At 41.9% G+C, this 25,815-nt stretch overlaps 1 protein-coding gene across 7 annotated transcripts in view; it reads left to right on the forward strand.

Moving 5' to 3' along the window:
- YLPM1 (YLP motif containing 1) overlaps positions 1–25,815 on the forward strand; it is a 90,490-nt gene that overhangs the window by 12,746 nt on the left and 51,929 nt on the right. For 5 of the 7 annotated variants that reach the window (XM_072622585.1, XM_072622583.1, XM_072622581.1 and 2 more), the window contains exons 2-6: positions 424–660; positions 7,900–8,031; positions 11,268–11,447; positions 12,306–13,342; positions 20,190–22,394. In XM_072622585.1, the coding sequence (XP_072478686.1) occupies positions 424–660; positions 7,900–8,031; positions 11,268–11,447; positions 12,306–13,342; positions 20,190–22,394 (3,791 nt within the window). The remainder of the gene's footprint in view (positions 1–423; positions 661–7,899; positions 8,032–11,267; positions 11,448–12,305; positions 13,343–20,189; positions 22,395–25,815) is intronic. The other 2 variants (XM_072622584.1, XM_072622582.1) reach the window with 1 other exon arrangement.

Genomic DNA, 25,815 nt, shown 5'->3' on the forward strand with positions numbered 1-25,815 from the left:
TGAACATGGAGTAAAGATTAACCCTAAGTGAATGTTCAAAGAGAATTGCCAGTAGTTTTTCTGATCTGACATCAGAGAGACTAGTCATACTTCTAGGTGAATCAGATGGCAGCATGTGCTTTAAAAAGAGAGTGAGGGATAGGAGGAAGGGATGTGGAGGAGGTGCTTTTATTTAGCGGTGTTGTCCCCAGGGTGTTTTGTTTGTTTTAACTTCTCACAAGGAGAAGGGATTGGAATTACTTCTCCAAATTGTGGCCAAAAAAGCCTACAAATACCTACTTGTCTGTTGCATGCTTTTTCTTTGTCCTTTCTGAAAAAGGCAGGCAGATAGACTGTATACACACTCCCACTCTACTTCCCTCAACTCTTTTTCAAGGGTAAGTAGCTTATACAAGTGATTGTCACAAATGATTTCCTTTGTAGGAACAGCAACAGTATTGGTACAAACAGCACTTGCTTAGCCTGCAGCAAAGGGCCAAAGCACATGCACAGGGACAGCAACCACTAAAGGGCCCTGGAGCAGTGAAAGATGCACCAGAGCCAGTGAAAGAAGAAACTACAACAACCAGTCAAATACCTGAACCTCCTCCATTTCAGGAGCCCCCATTACTACCCCCGAGTGAAGAAGTTCCACCTCCTCTCCCTCCTGATGAGCCCCAGGTAAGTCAAACACTTAATTCCTTGGCATTAAGTGAGGATTTTTTAATTGAAATGTAGGTTGTATATATATAATTTTGGACGGTAAATAGCCAAAAGAAAAGTATGTGCGCTGACTTTAACAATATAAAGTTAAAAATTAAAATTAAAAAAAAGAAAAGAAAAAGCAAAACAAAACCCTTATAGCATATCTGCAGGACAAATTCCTCCATTGATCATGTCCAAAACAACATGTCTTGGGCTGCACACTGGGTCCATCACAATTCTAGCAGGAGATGGATAGTATGCTTCATCCTGGGTCCTCTGGAATTGTGTTGATAGAGTTCTTAAGTCGTTCAAAAGTCGTTTGTTTTTGTGATATGATTGTATAATAAAATACTTTCCTAAAAGTAAAAAAAAAAAACCAATGTAAAGAAACATTGTAAATGTAAAAAGCGCAAAACCCAAGTTAAATACTGAACAGATCATGTTAGTACCATATTATCAGAGTTGAAATATACATCTTTCCTTTTCTCTTAGTAATTAGCAAGCTGTAAAATTGAAAAGTGATACCAATTCTAAGCATACTACTAGGTGATTTTACTTAATTGAAGGGAGGGTGTTGGGGGACAGCTCTGGACCGGGGTCCCCCGTGAGGACTGTGAGACGCCTGAGGGTCCGAACCTGCCCCCTTGTGGGGTACTGGGATGGCCCTGGTAACAGGCTGGCTCCACCCGCGGGGAGGCACTTGGGAGGAGCTCGCCCGCCCATGGGAGGTACGGGGGAGGAGACAGGGGATAATAAAAGGGGATGATCACAAGGGCTTAGGAGGAGAAGGAGAAGGGGAAGAAATGCAATAAAGCTTGCTGACTGCAACTCCTTTCGGGTGCTCTGCCTGTTTATTGCCCTCCCCCAACCGGGAGAGGGGCCGGAGACGTCCGAAGACCGGGGATCGGTAAGTGGAGAGGCGAAGGCCCGGGAGTAGACCCCGGGCAGCTGGCGCCTGAACAGGGACCGCTGTAAGGAGAGGAGAATCCGCCTTTGCCGCGCTACTGCGGGAAGATTCAGGCAGTCTCAGTATTGGGAAGTGGCCAGGATGGGTCAGGGAAATAGTTTTCCCAACCTGAAGCCCGAAGATAAAGGAGTGCTTGCCTGTCAGTTGTATAAGCTTTGCAAGACCCATGGGCTTAAGCCCCACATCTGGGACTGTAGAGCATTTGTGGAAAAGATCTGGGATGTTTCCCCTTGGTTAGAATATTGTGGGCTACACCTAGCCAAATGGGGCGTAGTGGGACAGCAGATGGTCGCCTATGAGAAAGAGAGCCCTGGCGTACTAACAGAGGAGGACTTTACGTTCTTTCAAGTGGTCGCCACGCTTCTGCGTTCGGATCCACGTCCCCCCGAGCGGTCCAACGGCGAGACCCAAACAGGGCAGTCCCTTCAAGGGACGACAGAAGAAGAAGGGGAATCCGATGAGGATAATACTGAGCCCCAGCCCTTATATCCATGGGGTATGTTAAGAGAATGTGCAGGCAGGGACCAGGACCGCGCCCTTCAAGATGGCGCACGGCTGAGCAAGGGGCAGGACTCTAGAGCCCCGAGGGGAGGAACAAAAGGGAAGTTTGATGAGGAAGGAACGCCCAAGAGGGAGTGGAAGGTCCCCTGGAAAGTCCCCGAGACAAAGGGCTCGTCAGAAGGAACCCTTAAGAAAGAATGGAAAGTCCCTGGAACAACAAAAGAGGGCGGGGGAATTTGCAAGAAGAAGTTTCAACAGAGTTTAGGAACTCCCAATCCTTCTGAGATCGGACCTAATGCCTTCTCCTTCCCCCCAGCCGCCATGTCCTTGTCACAATCATCACAAGGAACGCGGTCATTTACCTACGGGCGGTCTGGGCCCTCGGAGCCTCTGAGCGTACTCACTCAGAGCCTATCCGCAGCTTTGGTGGAGGGACAGGAGGTAGATTTAGAGGAGTGGGAGGGGGCAGGCGCTTACCCTGTCATAGTGGAGCGGGATCTGATGGGAAATGAGAACGGTTTACATCGACCGGTGCCCTTCAAATTATTGAAAGAACTGAAGGAGGCCGTCTCCAAATACGGCCCTTCGTCACCTTATGTGAAACATCTCCTTGCGAATGCCACAGCCACTTGGCCGTGGGCCCCAGCTGATTGGAGGGAGGTATCGGGGGCTATTCTTTTTTTTATTTTTATTTTTATTTTTTTTATTTTGTAATGTTTAACAGTCACTGCCATACAATTGTGATTTTATCCCCCCCACCTACCCCGCACTCCCCCCCTCCCTCCCCACGACTGCATACAATTCTGTATAGATTCTACATATACTTTCCTATTGAGTATATTTTCACTATAGTCATGCTATGTAGTCAGACTAAGATAAATGAAAGAAATTGTATAACAAATCAGAACATGATACACAAACACATACACATACACAAACATGATCTGCTACAATATGTGAGTGACTTCCATATTTCTCTCTCTGAGTGTGGCAGGCATTTTGCCTTGAGATCCTCCATTGGGATTTTTTTTTTTTTTTTTTTTGGTAAAAAGTTCTTGTGTTATTACAAAGATCTAAGTCTACCAGAAAAAACTCTCACACACTGTGGTTGTTGCTGTGCATAAAGTTCTCCTGGTTCTGCTCCTTTCACTCAGCATCAGGTCATATAAGTCCTTCCAGGCCTCTCTGAAGTCTTCTTGTTCATCATTTCTTATGGCACAATAGTACTCCATTACATTCATATACCATAATTTATTCAGCCATTCCCCAATTGATGGACATCCCCTTGACTTCCAGTTTTTGGCAACTACATAGAGTGCTGCTATAAATATTTTTGTACATGTGGGACCCTTTCCCATTTTTATGATCTCTTGGGGATATAGTCCTAGTAGCGATATTGCTGGGTCAAAGGGTATGCACATTTTTGTAGCCCTTTGGGCATAGTTCCAGATTGCTCTCCAGAATGGTTGGATGCGCTCGCAGCTCCACCAACAATGAATTAGTGTTCCAACTTTCCCACATCCTCTCCAGCATTTATCATTTTCTTGTTCTGTCATGTTTGCCAATCTTATAGGTGTGATGTGGTACCTCAGAGTTGTTTTGATTTGCATTTCTCTAACCAATAGTGATTTAGAGCATTTTTTCATATGATTATAGATAGCTTTAATTTCTTCTTCTGAAAATTGCCTGTTCATATCCTTTGACCATTTATCAATTGGGGAATGACTTGTATGATTGTACATTTGGATCAGTTCTCTATATATTCTAGAAATGAGGCCTTTATCTCGGGGGCTATTCTTACACCAGGGTAGGTAGTGGCCTATGGCGCTGCCGTTAGACGAGAGGCGCTCAGATATGTCAAGGAACACAATATTGCAGGGACAGAGGACGCTGTGAATATGATAACAGGGGCGGGGCCATACTTGCAGCTTGCTGACCAGCTCCAATTCGACCCCCAAGTGATGGCTGCAGTACAGTATTGTCATATTAGGGGCTTTGCCAAGATTGACGCCCCAGGGACTATGAGGGATAAGTTGGTAGGGTTAAAGCAGAGGGCTAGCGAGTCCCCTACTGATTTCGTGAGTAGGGTTCAGCTTGCAGTCCGGCGGTCTCTTGGCTCGGGACCAGGAACGGATTCCCTGATAACTCAGCTGGTCCGAGATGGCCTGCATCCTGAATGCTCCCAAGCCCTAGTGGGCTTGGGGCCTCTAGCCTCCCTTGAGGAGATAGTAGAGAGGCTGTTAGACATTCCACCTAAAGACACCCACCAGGCCATGGTGACGGCGGTGGCCCAAGGGGTGACCCAGGCCCTTCAGGGTGCCAAGGACCAGAGGCAATGCTATCGCTGTGGTCAGATGGGGCACTTTAAGAGCCAGTGCCCTGCCGCTAAGGTGGGACCACTGCCCACTTGTTTTTGCTGTGGGAAACCAGGTCATATTGCCAGATATTGCCGCCCTAAGCCGCAGCCTCAACCACCTCGGACGGGAAAGGGGGCCTCCCTTGGGGGGGCCCCCGAACCCAGAAACATGTCTTCCCAGTGGGGACCGTAGGCCCTGCCCCTGCCCCCCAGCCCAGGAATTCTGCACCCCTGTCGTATCCGCAGCAGTACCAACAAGCCCTCCAAAAATTACAACCTTAGTATGCACATCTGCCACGGATCCCTCAGACACTGATTTAGTTATAAGGCCTTGGCATACTGAAGGGATTGATGTGCCCCCCGCTCCCTTTCCCCGCTTGGTGGTGGGACCCTCCAGCTATGTGCCATTCATAGTCCATACTCAGTTGTTGTCCAGCGGGTCCTCCACGATTTATTTGACTAATCCGCATTGTTATCCTATAAATATTGCCCCAGGGACTCCCGTTGGGAGGGGCATCTCCCTGCCTTGGATTGAAGAGCCTGAGCAGAACACCCATCAAATTAATTGGTGCTCTCCAATTGTAGGCGATCGCCCCATGATACAGATTCTGGTTGAAGGGCATCCAATCATGGGTCTGCTCGATACTGGAGCAGATGTGTCAGTTATTAATGCATCCCAATGGGAGCCCAGTTGGGCGGTGAGCGGCAGTGCTACCCTGGTTGCTGGAGTAGGGGGTGCTAGTTCAGCGCTACGGGCTGCTAAACATTTGAGTTGGACCTTTGAGGATTATCAGGGATATTTTAGACCCTTAAAATTGGCCGGTCTTGCCTACGCCCTTTGGGGGCGCGACCTCCTCCAGCAACTTGGGTTACACCTTACCACTCCAGAACACCTTCAGTTAAACATGCTGGGGCCACCGTAACGGTGAGCAGCCCGCCTATAACATGGAAAACTGAGACCCCGTGTGGGTTGAACAGTGGCCCCTATCCCCCCAAAAGCTCACCGCCCTACGTTCCATAGTGACCTCCCTTTTGAAACAGGACCGCATTGAGCCCACCACGAGCCCTTATAATTCTCCTGTTTTTGTTATAAAGAAGAAAATTGGATCCTGGCGCATGCTCATAGACCTTAGAGAGATTAACAAATGCATGCTGCCTATGGGGGCGCTACAGCCCGGTCTCCCCACTCCTGCTGCGATCCCCCGAGATTTTACTATGACAATCATTGATATCAAAGATTGTTTCTATAGCATTCCCCTACACCCACAAGATAGGATCAAATTTGCCTTTTCCATCCCTTCGGAAAATCGCCAGCAACCATATGAATGGTATCATTTTACCGTGCTCCCTCAAGGGATGGCAAATAGCCCTACCATGTGCCAAATGTATGTCCATGCTATCCTCTCTCCACTTAGACAGCGCTTCCCCAAGGCCATTATCATTCATTATATGGATGACATTCTTGTTGCTACGCCTAGCCATGATTCCACAATGGCCCTTACTCAGCTTATGATTGATACCTTAGCTGCCCACGGGCTGACTGTGGCTCCAGACAAAGTACAGACCACACCCCCTTTTCAGTATCTTGGTTATGAACTAAAACAAGGGCGAATTGCTCGCCGTCCTCCGAGTATTGATCTCTCTCAGCTCTCCACTCTCAATGATTTTCAAAAGCTGATTGGCGCTATACAGTGGATGCGGGCAGTTATCCCTATCCCTGATGGTATTCTGTACCCGCTGTACGACTTGCTGCAAGGAGATCCTGCCCTACTCCCACCCAGACACTGGACATCTGAGGCCTTAATGGCAGCCAAGGGCATCCTCAACAGGTGCTCCGCTGTCGTTGTGCAACAGGAGCCCAATCAGCCCATTTATGCCACTATATTAAAAGCAAGTACCTTCATTGGATGTCTCTATCAATCACATGGCATTTTGGAATGGCTATACCCCCCTCGCCACAAAAGAGTCCTTCCACACAAGTGGCGAATGATCGCCCAGTTTTTTCTTTTAAGTGCCGAACGCTGCCTATTGGCTTTTGGCAGATTCCCCGTTCTGAACTTGGAGGCATCGGAGGAAGCCTTGAGGTGTTTCTCCGATGAAATCCCAGAATGGGCCTCTCTTCTATGCATGTGTAATATTGTGAAGCTTCCGTTCCCCCCAGCGCTTAGAGGATGGGAAGTTCTTCCTATTCGGGTTCCCTTTGCTATTGTATCTCCACAGCCAGTTATGGGAGCCACTGTTTTTACGGATGCCACCAAATGTCATAGGGCTGCAGTTTATATCCCTTCTAAGCAACTCCTTAAGGTGTACACCACCGAATATTCCTCAGCCCAAAAGAATGAACTAGTTGCAATCCAACATGCTCTCTCCATATTACCTAATGAGAGCTTTAATCTTGTCACTGATAGTTTATATTGTGCAAATGCTATTGCTGCCTTACCTTCTGCCCTTATTAATCCCCGTGCTTCAACTATAGCTCAAATCTTATATGATATTCAAGAGTCCATGTTACAACGCTCTACTTCTCTTTATGTATTGCATATTCGTTCCCATATGTCCACCATAGGACCAATTTATCAAGGTAACGATATTGTAGACAAAGCTCTTCTATTTCCTTTGCATTTAGAAGCACGAGCGGCCCATGACAAGTATCACCTATCTTCCCGATCTTTGCGACGCCTTTATGGCCTGTCCAAAGAAGACGCTCGTCGAATAGTCAAACAGTGTGTCAATTGTGCCCCATTTCGCCCTCCTGCTCGAGACACCGCTGTTAACCCCCGTGGTGATCTCCCTAACGACCTTTGGCAAATGGATATCACGCACTTTGGCAAAGTCCTTATACATGTTTGTGTTGATACGGCCTCCAATTTCATCATAGCCTCTATACAGCCCAAAGAGACAACCCGCGCAGTGCTCAATCACCTTTATGGTTGTTTTGCCGCGGTTGGAGTGCCCCAAGCTATAAAAACAGATAACGGGCCAGCTTATACTTCTTCTGCCTTTGCCTCTTTTTGTAAAGAATTTTCTATTACTCATATTACTGGCATCCCGTATAATCCCACTGGTCAGGCCATCGTTGAGCGTGCTAACCGCACTATAAAAACTCTTCTTTTAAAACAAAAAGGGGGAGTGAGGGCAGCGGGGCGCCTCTCCCGAGGTGATCTGGCACAAGCTGTCTTCACCCACAATTTTTTGCAAATCCAGGACGATGGCATAAGCCCCGCACAAAGGTTTTATCTCCATGAGATGGGGGGCAGAAGGGAAAGGCCGTTAAAGGCCCCTACTGCCTGCCTCACTGGAGCTCGAATCCGGTGGAGGGACCAAGAAGGCAAATGGCATGGCCCTGGAATAGTCATAGCGAGAGGTCAGGGGTATCTTTGTGTCCAACCAGATGAAGCCAACCCAGGGACTGAGATCTGGATCCCCACGCGATGGGCAGTCGAGCTGCGAGAAGCCGAAAGCAAGGAGGAGACGAGGGCGGCGAGGAAGGCACCTCCCGAAGCGGGTGCGCAAACAGCGTGAGGTAACCATGCTCACACTTCTGATAGCCCTTCAACAGTTCCTACCTGGGTCCGAGGCTGTCCAGTCCAAATGGTATAACGCCACCCCCGCAGAGCAGTGAGCCGCAGATCAAAGGGGCGACACCTACTGGGCATTAGCACAGGGACTCCCCGCCCTAAGAGTGGTCGGATGGGGAAACCATCCTATCCCTCTTCTTATGTATGGCAATGCCTCCATCCTGACTGGGACCCCAAAAGCAGATTACAGCTACCTGCCGATAGAGAGAAGTCCCTCCAAACCACTGTCGTTGGTGTCTGTGACTCCTCCAGTCTGTCTGTACAGAGGGTGCGGAGCGAATGACTCCTCTGCTCCGTGGGGCCGCTTCTGCGTGCCCCTGACTCCCCGTGAACTCACTGAACCGCCAGAGTCCAATCCAGAACTGCTTAATCATAGCACCTCGGTTAATGTCACCTTGTTGGCTATCCCGTATGCTGCTGCCAACATGACCAGAGAATGGAGCCCTCCTGTTGTGCCTCCTCCTTGCCTGAAGGGTTATCCATTGACGTTTGACCCCTTCACGGTCTGTTCTACAGGCATGGCGGCTCCAGGTCCGCCATTGCCAAATGGCACAACGCTTTGGTTTTGGGATGCAGATAATACGACCTCTTATGGGAGAAGGCCTGCCCCTACTCCCGTGGTGATTCCCTATGGAAGGATACATGGTGACTTGTGGAAAATAGGGCCCGCCTTGGGAACAACTAATTTGTCAGTCGCGGTAGTCACTGGACCTAGTGGAATTTGGACTCAACCGGACTTGTACCAAACATGGCAACACGTGTTCCAGGGGAAGTATTCCTCCTGTTCAGACAGACATCAAAAAGACACCGATTACCTCTGCTATGAGGTGGTAGCAGAAGTTCAAACACCTCCGAACAGTGCTTTTCTCCTGTGTCCCTCTAATAACCTCACCATACAGTATGAAGGACCACAGGCTAACCTACCTACATATAATGTCACTTGTACTCAACCCATTCTTACTAACACTCTTTGGAGAAACCATTCCTCCTATGTAGTTATGCTGGTCATAAATCCTCCCTATCAATTGCTCCCAGTTAAAGCTGAAGCTTTCGCGCTCACACCTGCAGACCGCATTTTTAATACATTGATGAAGATATTGACGGGCGGACTTCGTCCCCGCAGCCGCAGGGATGGGATTGGGGACGTTTTGGGGTTTGTAAATCTGGCTATAGAATTGTATTAAGAGTTTCAGATCCTACAACTAATAGAGGAAGGACAGTTATTAGCTTCCACCCTCCAATCTTTCATGAATTCAGAGGTAGCAGCGTGGCACCGTCAGGACCATATTGATCACCTCCTCCAAAGTCAAATCACCGCCCTACAAGACACGGTGATTTGGCTAGGAGACCAGATGGCTTTACACCAACGCTACGAGATATTGCAGTGCCACTACAAATATCGCCCGCTTTGCATGCTTAATCTCCCAATTGATTCCTCAACCTTCCCCAGTCAATGGCCGGCGGTCCGCAAAGCCCTCCAGGGGGCTATGCTGGCTTATAACGCCACAGATGACATCCATCAGTTGGACTTGCTCATTGATCAGCTGAATAACCTCTCCAGAACGTTTGAGGAAAAGCGTGAACGAGAAGAGCGTTCCATCTTCGATTGGTTACAACAAATCCTGGACTTGCATTGGCTGCCAGGGGTGCTCTCCTCCGTTGCAGTTCTTGTCCTTATGTGTCTTGTCCTGCCGTGCCTCCTGAAGTACCTCCTGCAATTATTGACACAGGCACTGGAGAGTCTTAAAGGCAATGTCTTGTCTCTGAGACACCGCGAGGGCAGGTCCCCATGGGGGGAATCGCCCAACCTACCCGTGTAAAACAAAAAGGGGGAGATGTTGGGGGACAGCTCTGGACCGGGGTCCCCCGTGAGGACTGTGAGACGCCTGAGGGTCCGAACCTGCCCCCTTGTGGGGTACTGGGATGGCCCTGGTAACAGGCTGGCTCCACCCGCGGGGAGGCACTTGGGAGGAGCTCGCCCGCCCATGGGAGGTACGGGGGAGGAGACAGGGGATAATAAAAGGGGATGATCACAAGGGCTTAGGAGGAGAAGGAGAAGGGGAAGAAATGCAATAAAGCTTGCTGACTGCAACTCCTTTCGGGTGCTCTGCCTGTTTATTGCCCTCCCCCAACCGGGAGAGGGGCCGGAGACGTCCGAAGACCGGGGATCGGTAAGTGGAGAGGCGAAGGCCCGGGAGTAGACCCCGGGCAGGAGGGGGATAAACTGGGGAGCAGGTGGTTTGGACTGTTTGGGAAGCATCTGTTGTCTCAAAACAAAATGTACCAGCCACAAAAAATAGTCTTCTTAGAGAGGAATTATGATTAGATCTATGACTATCTAATAGATTAAGGAAAGTAACTTTTCTCTTAGCTTAGTTTTAGATAATAGAGAGACCTTACACTATGCACTTGTAGATGCTGAAGGGATCTTTGGGGTAGTTTATAGATGTTATTTTTTGAAGTTTGAAAGATGTCAAACTTTGTATCTTTTTTATTTTACTCTGAAGTCATTTCTAAATCATTTTGTATTATTTTGGCAGTAAGTTCTTAGCATTGCAGTAGCATTAAGGACATATCTTGATTACAGAATACAGTTATGTGTTGGTTCAGGAAGATGAGTAGAAATTGTGCTAATCCAAAGGTCATAGTTCCCCAAAGAAGCTTGAACTAAGAAATTTTGGGGGTATAATAGTTTCCTGACCTCATTTGTTGTGAAAGTTGTAAAAAATGGAAAGAAGATCATAATTCTTTTCATCTTTTATATAAAGAAAGTAAATATATAAATACACAGGTTTACTCTGATGAAGATCTGAGGATTCTGACTAATAATTATGAGAATAACTACTCCCATCTTCATGATTGAGTATGGGCCTTTGTGGGATAAAGGAGTTAACATTTGTCACCTATCTGCTATGGGCCAGACATTGCACTCAGCCCTTTACAAATATTACCTCTTTTGACCCTCACAAGAACCTTGTCAGGCAGGTGCTCTTATTATGAAGAACCATGAAGGTGAAGTCCTTCTTTGCCATTGCACATACATGGTAAGAAAGATGACCCAAATTAGCCAGATGAATTGTAGGGGCTCAAGGCTCTATGGGAAATTTTAAAATACTATGCAAGTCTCAGTGATTTTTTTGTATATCATGTAATAACCTTGATTTTTTCTTTTTTCCTTTAGTCTGAAGAACCTGAAGAAGAGGCCAGATTAAAACAATTACAGGCTGCAGCGGCACACTGGCAGCAGCAACAGCATCACCGAGTTGGTTTTCAGTATCAGGGAATAATGCAGAAGCATGCCCAGCTACAGCAGATCCTCCAACAGTACCAGCAGATCATACAGCAACCACCACACATACAGGTTACTTTCTCATTAACTTATTAGTATAAAGGATATGAGCTTTTTTCCTAGAGACTAAGATTGCAGAATCATTAGATTATAGATTTTGAGCATAAAAGAACCTGATCAGTTTGTTAGTCTAACCTCTTTATTTTATCAGGAAGCAGAGGCCCAGAGAAGTCAAGCTGTGATTTGAGCCTAGGTACTCTGATTTTAAGTCCAACACTTTTTCAACAGTAGTATGCTTTTTCTTTTTCAATTCTTATCTTTGTAAGATATGAAGAGTACTAAAATTATTAGGTGAAAACCAACAATTGGATCTTCTGCAAAGGTTTTCCAGTTGCCTAGCACTTTTTCCTATGTATAGAAGGGTTTATGCTCATTGCAATAGAAGTTGAAGGCCCCATGGTGGTGCTATATTATACAACTTCTTGTTCACTGCCAGATTCAAGGTCTCAGATAGTGGTTTCCAGCTGTTAGAATTATGTTAGGAAATTTAATTAAATTTTACTTTACTTTTCCAACTTTACTGTATTTCTTCTGGAACCCTGCATACAAGGAGATAAATATTTACCTCTTTCGTCAGTTGTCCCTATATTCAAAGTTCAATTCATTGAGGAAGTAAATATTTCCTTTAGTGATTTTCTGCATATGTGGTTTTCTTGAGTGCATGGTAAATGGAAGACATGCTAAATAAATTATGAAAAGGAAAGAAATTATTATAATTTAAGTTAGTAAGCATACTTTTCTAAAGTCTTTAATTTTTCTCTCTCCCAAGTACTTGGAGTCTCCTGATTACAGCAAAGCTCCTAAGTCTTAACTATTTTAATCAAGTGTGTTATGATATTGCAAAATTATTTTTCTCTCTTCATTTTATAGACTATGTCCGTAGATTTGCAGCTACGGCATTATGAGATGCAGCAGCAGCAATTTCAGCATCTTTTCAAAGAATGGGAACGAGAATTTCAGCAGTGGCAGGATCAGCTCCATACCTATCCTCACAAAGATCAGCTTCAAGAGTATGAGAAGCAGTGGAACTCATGGCAGGGACATTTAAAAGCTACTCAGTCCAACCTTCAGGAGAAAGTGAACACACTTCAGAATGTGAAAAATCAGTATATGGGAAGCATGACAATACCACCACCATTTGTTCCATATTCTCAAATGCCTCCAGCAATACCAACAATGCCCCCTCCTGTATTACCTCCATCTCTATCAACATCATTACCACCACCAGTGATGCCCCCTGCTCTGCCTGCCACAGTGCCACCACCTGTGATGCCCCCACCAGTGATGCCTCCTCTACCAACATCTGTTCCCCCACCTGGACCTCCACCAGTTCTGCCTCCACCATCTCTCTCTTCAGCTGGACCTCCCCCTGTTCTTCCTCCACCATCTCTCTCTTCAACCGGGCCTCCACCTGTTCTTCCCCCACCATCCCTTTCTTCTACAGCAGCACCACCTGTCTTGCCTCCCCCATCTTTGTCATCAGCAACACCCCCTCCAGGAATGCCTCCCCCAAATCTCACTTCAGCAGTTCTTCCCCAAGGGTTACCCCCTCAATTAACTACCACATCAGTTCCATCAGCTGCCAGTTCTCAAAGCTCAAAACCTCCAGACAAACCTAGACCAGCCCTGCTTCCCACTCCTATATCCTTTGGTTCACCTCCACCTTATCATCCTCCAATAAAATCATCCATGGGCTCTTCAGAACAAGTGAACTCTAAAGCTTCTCTGCCATTCAGTTCTTTCTCATCTGAACAAGGGCATATGGAACCCAAAATTCCTACTACAGGATCTTCACCTGCTTCAAACCAGCCTGGTAACACAATTAAAGATGCACCAGTGAGATCAGGTGGGCTGCTTCCAGATCCTCCTAGAAGTGCTTACTTGGAAGGTCCAAGAGGAGGTCCTAGGTATGTCTGATGCTTCTTTACTGATTATATTTTGTATGGGGTCTAATGTTATTAAAAACTCCATCGATATAGTTATAATATGTACTTTCTGTTGGGTTGTTGCGTGGTGGTTGTTTTTTTGCCTTTGAAAATTACTGATTTGACTAAAAGGAAAAAAAGCATTCCATCCAGATTTATTGGTGAATTCTGTAAGATGTCTAAAGAACAACTAAAACTTATTCTAAATAAATTATTTCCAAAAATTAAGAAGAAAAACACTCTACTAGACTCCTTTTTTGAGACAAATATAATCCTAATACCCAACCCAGTGAGGGAGAAAGCAAAAAAAAAGAACTATATACCAATATTTATAATGAATATTTATGCAAAAATTTTAAATAAAATCCTTGAAAAAGATTATAGAATAGTATAGCAAAAAATAATTCCACTGTGACTATGTTGGATTTATACTAACAGTGCAAAGATAGTTTAAGTAAACAGTATAATCATATTTAAAGCAAAAATCACATGAATTATACCAACAGATACAAAAAATGTTTTTGATGAAGTACAACCCTTGTAAAAAAACTTTAAGTGATAATATTAAAACAATAATAATAAAACTTTTAAAAGGGTAGGTGTAGGTGGGCAATTTTGAAATGTGAAGAGTACGTATCTACAACTCAGAGTTTGCTATGTTTGCAATGAATAAACATTAGAAACTGTCCCAGTTAATACAAGAAGAAAGCAATGATGACCTACTTTTTGTGTTATTATTTGAAGGCATTTATAGAAATGTTAAGACTAATAAAGAGGAAAGAGAAATTCAATGCATGAACACTTGCAAAGAGGAAACATGATTTATTTTAAAAACAACAGGGAATCAAATAAAGCAACTGAGACAGAAGTTTCATTGAAGTAGGAAGTTTCAAAATAAATTCACAGAAAACATCACTGTGTCTGTAACAAATAAGAAAAATTCTTTTTAGTAACAAAATAATAGAAAATAATAGGGAAATGCCATTCAAAATAACTATAAAGGTACAGAATATCAGAGTTTACCTGTGAACACTCCACTGAAGACATAAATACAGTTGCAAAATGCTCATTTTGGAGGGAGATCTGGAAAAATTCAGTTTTTTTAAAGTGTCTATTAATTTTTGTTTTTGTCATGTGTGAAGAAGCTCTCTTTTGAAAGCTGTTTGTTCATCTGCTTTATTTTATCCATTGGGAAATGGTTCTTGGTCTCTTACATTTGTCTTTTCTATATATTTTGGATATCACTCCTTATCAAAGATAGTTGATACAAAAATTTCAAGATGCCCTTTAAAGAAATAAAGAATGTCTGAAAATTGGAGTGACATTCTTTGCTCCTGTTTGGACTGCATCACTATAATAAAAATGACAATACTTCCTGAATTATAAATTTAGTATTATGTCAGTCAAATAGACATGGTATGTTATAGAGCTGAACAACCTAATTCATTTGGAATAATAAAAGGTCAGAAATTTCAAGCAAAATAAACAAAAAAGTAGGAAAGAAGGAGCTGGAGTGATAGTACTTTCTGAGCTCAGGTTGCATTATAAGTCATCAGTCATCAAAACTATTTGACACTATTTAAAAAATGGGAAAATAGATCAGTGGAAATAGCTAGATAAGCAAAGACAGAAACCATTAAATTCATTAACCAGGCATCAAATAAACCTGTGCATATTAAGTACTTGCCACTATTTGGTAACTACTATGATAACTGAAAAGTGGTTTGACAGAAATTAGTTTAAAATATCATCAAAGTCAGGCACCTTTCAAAACTATGGCTAAGGGTAGAATCATTAACCAAACAAAAGATAAAAGATCACAAAAGAAAATACATAATTGAATTACATAAAATTAGAAAAATTTTTGTATGAATCTTGTTGATGCATGTGGGATGAGAAGGGAACTGTTATTTAACATAGAGCTATGATGATAGACCAAGTTGGGGAAAATTTTTTGTTTCAAATATCTCTGATATAGATATGATATATAGATACATAGAAAATTGTTGTTGACTCACTTCAGTCATATCTAATTCTTCGTGACCCATTTGAGGTTTTCTTGGTAAAGATTCTGGAGTGTTTTGCCATTTCCTTCTCCAGCTCATTTTATAGGTGAGGAACTAAGGCAAACAGGGTTAAATGACTTGCCCAGGTTCACACAGCTAGTGACTGAGGCCAGACTTGAACGTAGGTCCTGCCGACTCCGGGCCTGGTACTCTATCCACTTTGCCACCTCGCTGCCATATATAGAGAGCATAGCACAACTCTAGCTGGGTTCCTCACCTCCTCCTCTCCTATCTGCCTCCCTTTCCCCTTTCTTCTCCTCTCCAAAGGGAGGTAAATTTGGATGGCCAGAAGTTACCCAGTTGACCTGGGTTTTACTGCCCCCTCTCCTCCCCTTCCCTTCCTTTCCCCCTGTCCTCTCCCAAAACCTTAAACCTACTACACTCTGAAACTGGGACTCCAAGGGGCCCTGGCCAAGGGCTCCTGGACCCCACTTGCTTTAGAGTAATTATCAATAGTAACTGTTGTTGTTTCCCATCCGGCCTGATGTCTTTGTTTTCTCGATCTCATTTAAGGGGCCAAGCCCTGGCTCCTTAAACAGGCCTATTCAATGAATCGGTGTTGACTCACCCTAAGTGAGTACCTGCAAAGACCTTGGCCTGAAGGCCCCAAGGTCTCCCAGTGCATCCTGGGCCGTCTCCAGTCATCCTGAGGAATGTCTGGTCACTGGATGCAGATGGCTCTGGAGGAGAAATGAGGCTGATGTCCTGCACAGCCCTCCCTCACTCAAAACAAAGTCAAGTGCAAGTCATGTCATCATTTCTCTGATGGCATGGTCTTTTTCAGCAACAAAGGACAAACATGAATAATATAACAATAGCTTGCTTTTTTATAATGCTAACTAGCACCTACATAGTACTTGTTGTGTGCTAGGCACTTTACAATTCTTATCTCATTTGTTCCTCAGAACAACTCTAGGAGGTAGGTGCTATTATTATTATCATCCCCATTTTACATATGAGGAAATTGAGGCAAACAGAGGTTAAGTGATTTGCCTAGGGTCACATAGCTAGTAATCTCTGAGGTCATATTTGAACTTGGGTCTTCCTGACTCTAGGTCTAGCACTCTATCCACTGCATAGCCTGACCGCTCTTGGCTCTCTTAAGGCAACTTATGCACTTTTCTAATAGTAAAGATGTAGGCCTGCATTGAAAAAGAAGTTTTTTCACTGGGAGTTACTCATATCAATGAAATAAAACATATGGTCCAGAAAAAAAAATAAAGACTGTGCCCCGATGAACAAGTGATAAAAGGATATAAACAAAAAATTCCTAAAAGAGGAATTGCAGACCTTTAATAACCATATGAAAGATGACTCTAAATTACTGAATGGAAAAATAATACAAATGCAAAATTAATACAAAGCCTGATTTTTCAGTTCACATTCAACAAATTGGCAAAGAGGACAAAAAATAGAAAGAAAAAATAGAAAGAAAAAATTGCTGGAGGGATTATCAAAGGACCAGAAAATTATTACTCTGTTAATAGGCTATGAATTGGTCAAACAGTTTCCAGGTCTGGAAATAATTTCAGATTACTCTAAAGAAGTGATTAAAATGTCTATGCCTTTTGAACCAGAGATCCCACTCCCAGGCTTATATTCCAAAGATATAAAAAAATGTAAGGGTCCCCTGTGTACCAAAAAACTGAAGTTTTTAGCAGAACTTTTTGTGGCATCAAAGAACTAAAAACAAACTGATTTGGGGAATAGCTATACAAATTGTGGTACATGAATGTAAAGCAGGAGTTTCTTAATCATTTTTCTGTCAATGAAAAATATGTAAGATTACAAAGAAAACCAACTATATTGAAATATTTGTAAAAAACAAGTTCATGGATCACAGGTTAAGAACCCCTAAATGTAAAGGAATATTATGATAGAAACAATCAGTGTGAAGAATTAAAAGAAACATGGGCAGACCTCTGAACTAAAACAGAGCTCAGGAAAAAGAACCAGGAAACAATGGAATGTTGCTTAAAAGAATAAGTGGAAAGAACAATAAAAATGATTGCTTGTATTATTGAAATGACTAGGGGTTATCACAAAGAAGAGTTAGATTGGTGTCCTCACCCTTTATTGCAGAAGAGCAAGACTGTTGGTGTGGAATATTGCATATATTATCATTTAATTGCTGTTTTGCTTCATTTTGCTGAACTGCTTTTTTAAACTTTTCTTTAAAATCCTTGTTTGGGGTAGAGGAAGGGATCTATTAAGAAATGAATATGATGTAATAAGTTCAAGTGGAAAGAGCTCTCACCAGCTCTTAAGTTACAGAACCTGAATTCAGAGCCAGAATGGACTGAAGAGACATTTCAAATGAGGAAACTGTGGCGGAGAGAGATTAAGTTACTCACCCCAGGATTTATAGCTAGTAAGTGACTGAGAGGGACTTGTACTCAGGACTTCATAACCCCAAGTTTAGTATCCCATTCTCTAAACCATATCACTCTACCTCGTAACCATTTAATATCTGAATGACCTTGCAGAAGTCACTTAAAATCTCTTGGCCTCAGTTTTCTCATTTATGAAATGAAGGAGTTGTGTTGCATGGTTTCAAAGTCCCTTTCACCTCTAGAGATCTGACTTTCTGGTCTTAAGTAATTACTAATTTTTAACTATCAGTATTGTTGCTTAAATATAAAGCCTTCCCTCTCCTCTAAGATGTTAAAATCACTATAAGTTTGCCATCTTTCTCTCTTACGTAGGCTATTCCATTGCAGGCAGAGTGACATACATAGAGAGCCTACCTTGGAATCAGGATACTCTAGGTTCAGGTTCTATCTCAGGACACCTCTGTATTGCCTCTGTGACCCTGAGCAAGTTACTAACTTCTCAGGACTCTAGGGTACCATCCTTAAAGCCATAAACAACTTCAGGATGGCAACTGGTTTTCATTCCTTCAGGAATCACAGCAATAACTAAAGCCACAACTCCTGTAGGTAAAGAGAGTATAATACGGAATTAGAGTATTCATGTTCATTTATCACTTTTCAGTTTTAAACACACAGCCAGAAAATCCATTGATGACTTACCTGGTTTCTTCTGATCCACAACAATGACAAAGGAGCATAGGTGTGAACTTTGACTAACTGAACTTGTTTTGCTTCATCAATTAGGAAAACATGTTTTATCTTCTTCCTTTTTTAAAAAAAAATCCATAGTTTTCATTTAGAAAGGGGAAAACTATCTTGATTGAGAATAAATATTTATAAATAAAACAATTCATTTTTTTCTCTTTTTGTCTTGCTTTTTGTTTTTTGTCTTTTTTTGTCTTTTACTCCATTGTAATTTCCTGAACTATACCACTTTCCCCTCACTAAACCTTTCCTAGTAACATAGGCATTTGAAACAGACTTTATCTGAGAGTGTATATAGCATTCTGTACCTGTATTGTGACCAGCTCCTTTAGGAAAGTGTTGTGATTGTCTCTCCAGGACCAAGATTAGTTCTAAGCCGGATTTTAATAGTATTTGAAAACAAAGTTTTTGTTCTCTGTTCTCCAAATTAGAAGTTTTAATTACTTTCATTCAAAGTCTGTTTAAAGTACAACTCTTGAACAAAATAATTATTTCGAGCACAATATACATTTAAATCCAATTGTAATAATAGTTTCTGTGATTAAAAAAACTCTCAGTTTACACCTCTTAGGTGTCTCATCACTAATTCAGGGTCATGCTAGTTGTATTTTAGTTTCTATACACTCATAGAATTTCAGATGTGGCCACTGCCCTGGAGATCATAAAATTGTTCAGTCCCTCTGAAGCCTGAAGAGTTGAACTGATTTGCCTTAGTTCTTTTAACTTACTGGTGCTAGGTGGAGCGCTGTGACCAGAACCCACTTCTCTAAAGTCCTATTTTACCATTCTGCCACATAATCTCTCATGAATATTCATTGTATTTGAATTGCTTTTTTCTTATCAGAGGGACTCCCTGCCAGATCCCACCTTTGTAAAATCTGACCCTATGAAATAACGTTTCTTGTACTTGGGATAAAATGTGCTTGAGATTTCACCAAAAAGATTCTGCTTTAAAGAGAGTCAATCTATTATAAATCCTGAAAAAAAGTAACATTTTCTTTCCTGTCAGTGTAATATAACTGAAATATTATCTTTGTCCCTTTTTCTGAAAGTTCTAAACTGTATATATGAAATATGTATCCAAAACTATCTCCTAAAACATCCCAAATAAAACCTTAATGCTAAGCTATTGACATTTTAAGAACTAAAAAATAATGTATCATATTACTGAAAGTATTAAAAACCATCCAACTTTTAATTCTCATTTGTTTCATTAGCAACTTAAGAGATATTACTAAAGATAGTGGATTAAGAGATTGTTACTTTTAAAGTGAAAGAATTTTGTTGTCATTGTGTACAAATTCTATTCTCTAAACTGTTCCTTTTTAGTTATTAACATGCTTTGGAAACCATAAATTTCTATAATGTTTAGTTATTATTTATATGTATAATTATAATATTTATTTCCTAGAAAATTGGGTGATAGTGACAGGATTTTAAAAATCTATCCTAAGACCTATTTAATATTATTATTCTGGAGTTGCTTATGGGCCATCATCTGCCAGACTTTTGCCTTAGAGCATTGGTTCCAAGATGGAAGTTAGCTCATTAGCTTCATTGAAACTGTTAATGAAAGAAATATTTATGGTCTTAAAACATATTTATAAGATAAATGTCTTGACATGTAGGATTTTTTTCTACCATACTGATTTAGGTTCTTTAAAATGTGTCTTATCTTGTTTATAGGTTTGATGGTCCTCGAGGAAGATTTGATGCACCAGGGGCAAGATGTGAAGGACCGAGACCCAAAGGACCTCGTTTTGAAGGACATCGTTCAGATGGGCCAAGACCCAAATATGAAGGGCACCACTCAGAAGGTTCCTCTAAAAGCAAATGGGGGACAATTCCCCGAGGGCCAGCATCTCAGTTTTATATTTCTTCAAATACTTCTCAGGGCCCTCGACAGAGTGGACCACAGTGGAGAGGTTCTAAGCCACCTTATGGGCAGCAGCAACATCCACCCAAATTACAAGTAGAGTCCCATCTAGGAAATAAGGAATCTTTAACGGACCCCAGCAGTGGCCAGCAAAAGAACAACAGAATGTCACCAACTCCATTTTCTCTTACTGCAGATACGAAAGATTCTAAGTCATTTCAGTCCACTGAGAAACTAAAAGATACTCAACATGATGTTCCCCAAACTGAAGTCCAAGCAGGACCTAATGATCCTTCAAACTGGAGCCAGAATTCTCAAACTTTGGAGAAGCAAATAGACAAAACTGGGCAGCCATTACCTGCACAATGCCAGAAACCCTTTGCAAACAAATCTTCCTCTCTTCAATCAGCTTTTCCCTCACGAACAGGAGGAATGGATGGGGGAGGACCACCATCATTAACTGCAAATAATGATTTAAAATCTGTTGGTGTTGGTATCCCCCAATTAGAAAATAACCAGGACAAAGGTTTGCCTAGACTAGATAACAGAGATCATAGATCAGAAGGCAATAGAGGTAGCAGTTCATCTTACAGAGGTAGGGGACAAGGAAGAATGGAAGACATGCGTGATAAGGGCCTGACAAACAGAGGGAGAGGACAAATAATCAATCAGGGCCCTGGAATGGGCAAACCAGAAGACATTAGAGAGAAAGTGATAGGCAGAAGGGAAGAGAGTCGAGAGAAGATGGGCAGGCAAGAGGGCAGTCGAGAGAGAGTAATGGGAAGACGATCAGGCAGCCGAGATAGAGGGTTAGGGAGACTGGGAAGTGGTAGGGAGAAAATTCCAGGTGGTCAGGTAGATATCCAGGATAGGGGGAGAGCTGGCAGCCGGGAAAGGGGACCTCCCCGGAGGGCCAACAGTCAAGAGAGAGGACCTCCTAGAAGGGCTGGGAGCCGGGACAGGGGACCTCCACTCCATAGGGCTGGGAGCAGAGAGAGAGGACCCCCTCGGCGGCCTGGAAGTCGGGAAAGGGGACTGGGCAGACCAGAATTTGTTCGGGATAAAGGTATACCCAGACTGGAACCTATTAATGTAGATAAATCAGTTAGGATGGGAGATGGGGAAAAAATGCCCCCTTATCATCGAGATGAAGCATCTAGGACTCCCTGGAATCATGGAGAGGATAGAGGGCATGAAGACTTCTCATTAGATGGTAGAAATGTCCCTCCTTTAGAACGGGAAAGACTTGAAGACTGGGACAGAGAGAGGTACTGGAGAGAATGTGAACCAGATTATCAAGATGATGTAGATCCATACAACAGAGAGGACAGATTTTCATTGCCACCTTCTCGGTCCCATGATATTGATCGGCGAGGACCTTGGTGGGATGATTGGGATAGAGATCGAGACATGGATCGAGACTTTAGGGATATGGACAGGGACATGGACAGGGAGCGGGATAGGGATAGGGACAGGGACCGGATGGGAAGACCTATAGATATGTATGATCGAGAATTGGATAGAGAATGGGACAGAGATTATATGAGACCAATGGATGACCAGGAATCACAGTTTCATGAACGTGATATTCCCCCCCTTCCACCTTTACCACCTCTGCCTCCTCTTCCACCTTTGGACAGATATCGTGATGACAGGTGGAGAGATGAAAGGGATAGAGATCACATGTATGATCGGGACCTTCGTGATAGGGGGGAATTAAGAATGCGAGAATATCCTGAAAGAGGAGAAACGTGGCGGGAAAAACGAGATTACCTTCCTGAGCGAATGGACTGGGAGAGAGAACGATTGTCAGACAGATGGTACCCATCTGATGTAGACAGGCATTCCCCTATGGGGGATCATATGCCACCTATTCCTCCGTCTCACCACTCTTCTGAAATGTTGGGAGCAGAAGGAAATTTGGACTCTGATCAATCTATTGGAGGGGTGATGGTCCTTAGTCAAAGGCAGCATGAAATAATTTTGAAAGCTGCACAGGAACTGAAAATGCTACGGTAAGTTAACTAGTGAAGATAATTTCTTGAGTCAAAAAAGTATTTAAACTGTTCTTCAGAATTGCCTGATATACTTGTGTCGGAATCACTTCAGTTTTTTTCAAGTAGTTTTAATCTGGTATTTGGTACTTGAATTTTCATGGAAGATGAAAATTCTTTCTATGATGTACATTCCCCACTTAGTTGTTTAGTGGTACTTTATTGGGAATGAGAAGATATTTTCATAGGACTACAGGCATTTGAGCAGAAAGTGAGTTTAGTGATTATCTGTTTACTTCTGACCACAGTCTCTCTTGTGCCTGTCTTCTGTTTCTGTGGCTACCACCCTTAGTTTAACCCTCCTTATCTCTTGCCTAGACTGTTGTAATAACCTTCTAACTTATATCCCTGTTTCTGAATTAGTCTTCTAATGTCTTGATCTCATTATTGTGAATGTTATCTTCTTCAGGTACAGATCATGACTAACCATGTCACTCATTTGCTCCAAAAATCTTTAATGGTTTTTTTGATGACTATTTACAAAAATACAGATTTTGAGCCAGTCCAGACTACTTGTTCTTTCCTACCTTCAAGCTCTAGGACAAGAAAGGAGCATTAATGTGACAATACATTTGTGCATACCATTCTTCATACTCTAAAGTTCTGGGTTTTTTATGCCATTTAATGCATTTTTCATGTTCTAATTTGTCAGAGCCAATTTTTTGTGCTCCTCCCCTTTCCCCCTAACCCTTGCCTAACAGGATTATAAACTAAGGGCTGAAGACTGTCATTTTTCATCTTTGTATCTCCAGCACCTATCCCAGTGCCTTTAATGAGCTTTTGAATTGAACTGATCCATGTGAGTTATATTTATGCTTTAAAACACAAAAATATATGGTCTTTATAGACCTCTTATCAGCAAATTGGCTGTGTTTTTCTGTATTTTACTTTTAAGTGCTTATATTTTTTGAGTTATGACATCATTGCCTTTTTATTTTTCCTAGTGATTAATTCTCTACTTTCAGTGGGCCATTTCTTTTATATTGGATGTGAGAGAATCTGTGCTTACTAGTCTTTGTCATGATTTTGAAATGCTCTATCAATCTTAAGTTTCTTGTTGTTAAATCCCCAGGATTCTTTGATTTCCTTGTGGAAATTTCAATCTTAACCATAACTGGAATGGCTACCTTTGTTTCAGGTTATTACTGTTTTTACATAATGAAATATGGAATAGAATCCAAATTTATTTTAATCCAAGTCCAGTATTATATGTACTATAATTTACACCATGGATACATTTTTCCTATTATGGAATAGGAACTTAGAAGTCCATGGAAGCTTATCTAGTCTTTAGTAATTCTTTAGAAACTTTTGATTAGATTCTGGGAACAGTCCATTATACAATATCCAATCCAGTAAACATTTATTAAGTGGCTACTATGTACCAAGCACATGTGCTCAGTGATGGGGATACAGTTAATGAAAAGACAATCCCTGCTCTCAAGAAGCTTACAACATTCTCTGGATTTTGGGAGTCCAAGGCTACCAGTTATAGATTATACCAGTTAAAGATATAACTGAAGTTCTAGGACAAGACAATAATATTGCTTTGATAATAGAAAGTCACAGTAGGAAAAAGTGAAGAGCCTGACTGCCCATCTAGAATTATTGGCTAGAGAGATCTGTTATAGATACCATGAGATTGAGAAAGTAACATTATAGACTAAAAGAAAGGCCAGGTTCTTTTTCCTTCAGAACTCCTTGAGGCAAAAGGAGATGTGTGCTATAGAACACTGATAATATATTCTTATTTGCTCTGCTCTCTTTAACCCTAACCAAGTTAGATTTTTTTAGAAGTGTTTATTTTTGTCTGTGTTAAATTACTATTAAAATTTTTCCCAGTATCACTTCCCTTCCCAGAGAGCTACTTCATCTAATAATATTTTTAAGGACTCCAAAAAAGAGAGAGAGAGAAAAAAATTTAGCAAAACTGGTCAGTACATTGCAGAAATCTGAAAATATGTGTAATCCATTACACTGGTCAACCTCCCACTTCCTAAGTAAAGTAGGGTAAAAAGGTGTCTTCATATCTTCTTTAGAAACATGACTTGTTCTTTGTAATTTTGCATGATTTACTTTTGATTTTTTTGGGGGTTGTGATTGTTCTTTCTGTTTACATTGTTTTCTTGCCTCTGCTTACTTCATCCTGCAACAGTTCATGTAGATCTTTCTATGCTTCTCTTATTCATCATATTTGTGATTTCTTACAGGGAATATTCCATTTCATTTGCTTGTTGCAGTTTTTTTAGTCATTCCCCAATTGATGGACACCAAGTGGTTTCCAGTTTTTTGTTTTCACAAAAAATGCTGCTGTATAAACTGTTGGGTGGATATGAGGGCTTTTCTATGGCCCCCTTGGGGTATAAGCCTAGCAGTGAAATCTCTGGGTCAAAGGTTATGGACATTTAGTCACTTTATTTGCGTAATTCTAAATTGCTTTCCAAAATGGAATGTACTAATTCATGGCTCCACCAACAGGGTACCAGTATGTCTGTTTTCCTGAAACCCCTCCAATGCTATTCCCATCTTTTGTCATCTTTGCAAGTTTGCAGGGTGTTGAAGTAAAACCTCAGTATTTTGATTTACGTTTCTTTTAATGACTTGAATCATTCTTACATGTGGTTGCTAATATTGTTTGCAACTCTTCTTTTGGGGAATGGCTGGTCAAAGTTTCATTTTTTAATGAAAAATTTTTCACTTTTTGCTAAATATATCATACTGGATTGTTTATCCTTTATTTAAAAGTAGTGTTACCTTTGATATGTCTGAAAATTATTTCTCTCTGATTTTAGTATAGAGATACTGGCAATAAAGTGAATTCATCTGCTGATTTCATCTCAGTTCCTTATAATTATAGTTATTTTTATCTCATCCAAACTTAGAAATACAGTATAAGAAACAATCATAATACATAAGAACAATACAAGGAAACATTATATTGCTGTTGTGGAAAGTCAGCATGACGCTGACATGTTAAAAGAGTATGACTTAGAAAGCCCAGAAGTCTTTCCACTGTATTGTGAACTAGTCTCTTGTTATTATGTCCAGTTTGGGGGCACTATATTTTAAAAAGTAGAGAAAGTGGAATAGGTTCAAAGAAAATCAAATGGATAGGAAAAGGCTTCTATGAGTAAAGGTAAAAGGAACATGATTGATTTGACCAGAGAATAGAAAGCTGAGGATATATTGGTTAAAGCATGAGTTTCTTTATGCTTTTTTAATGAGATAAAACCAATTCATGGTTAGTATTTGGGTATAAAGATAAACAAGAAGAAATGGGCTTAGAACATGAAGGCTCAGAACCAGAAAGATCACACTTGATTATCAAATGATGAAACGCTGAAATGCATATGGAGATTGTAAAATCTCCCTTCTAATGGTC

The sequence above is a fragment of the Notamacropus eugenii genome, chromosome 7 (assembly GCF_028372415.1).
Source record: "Notamacropus eugenii isolate mMacEug1 chromosome 7, mMacEug1.pri_v2, whole genome shotgun sequence".
NCBI classification, from domain to species: domain Eukaryota; kingdom Metazoa; phylum Chordata; class Mammalia; order Diprotodontia; family Macropodidae; genus Notamacropus; species Notamacropus eugenii.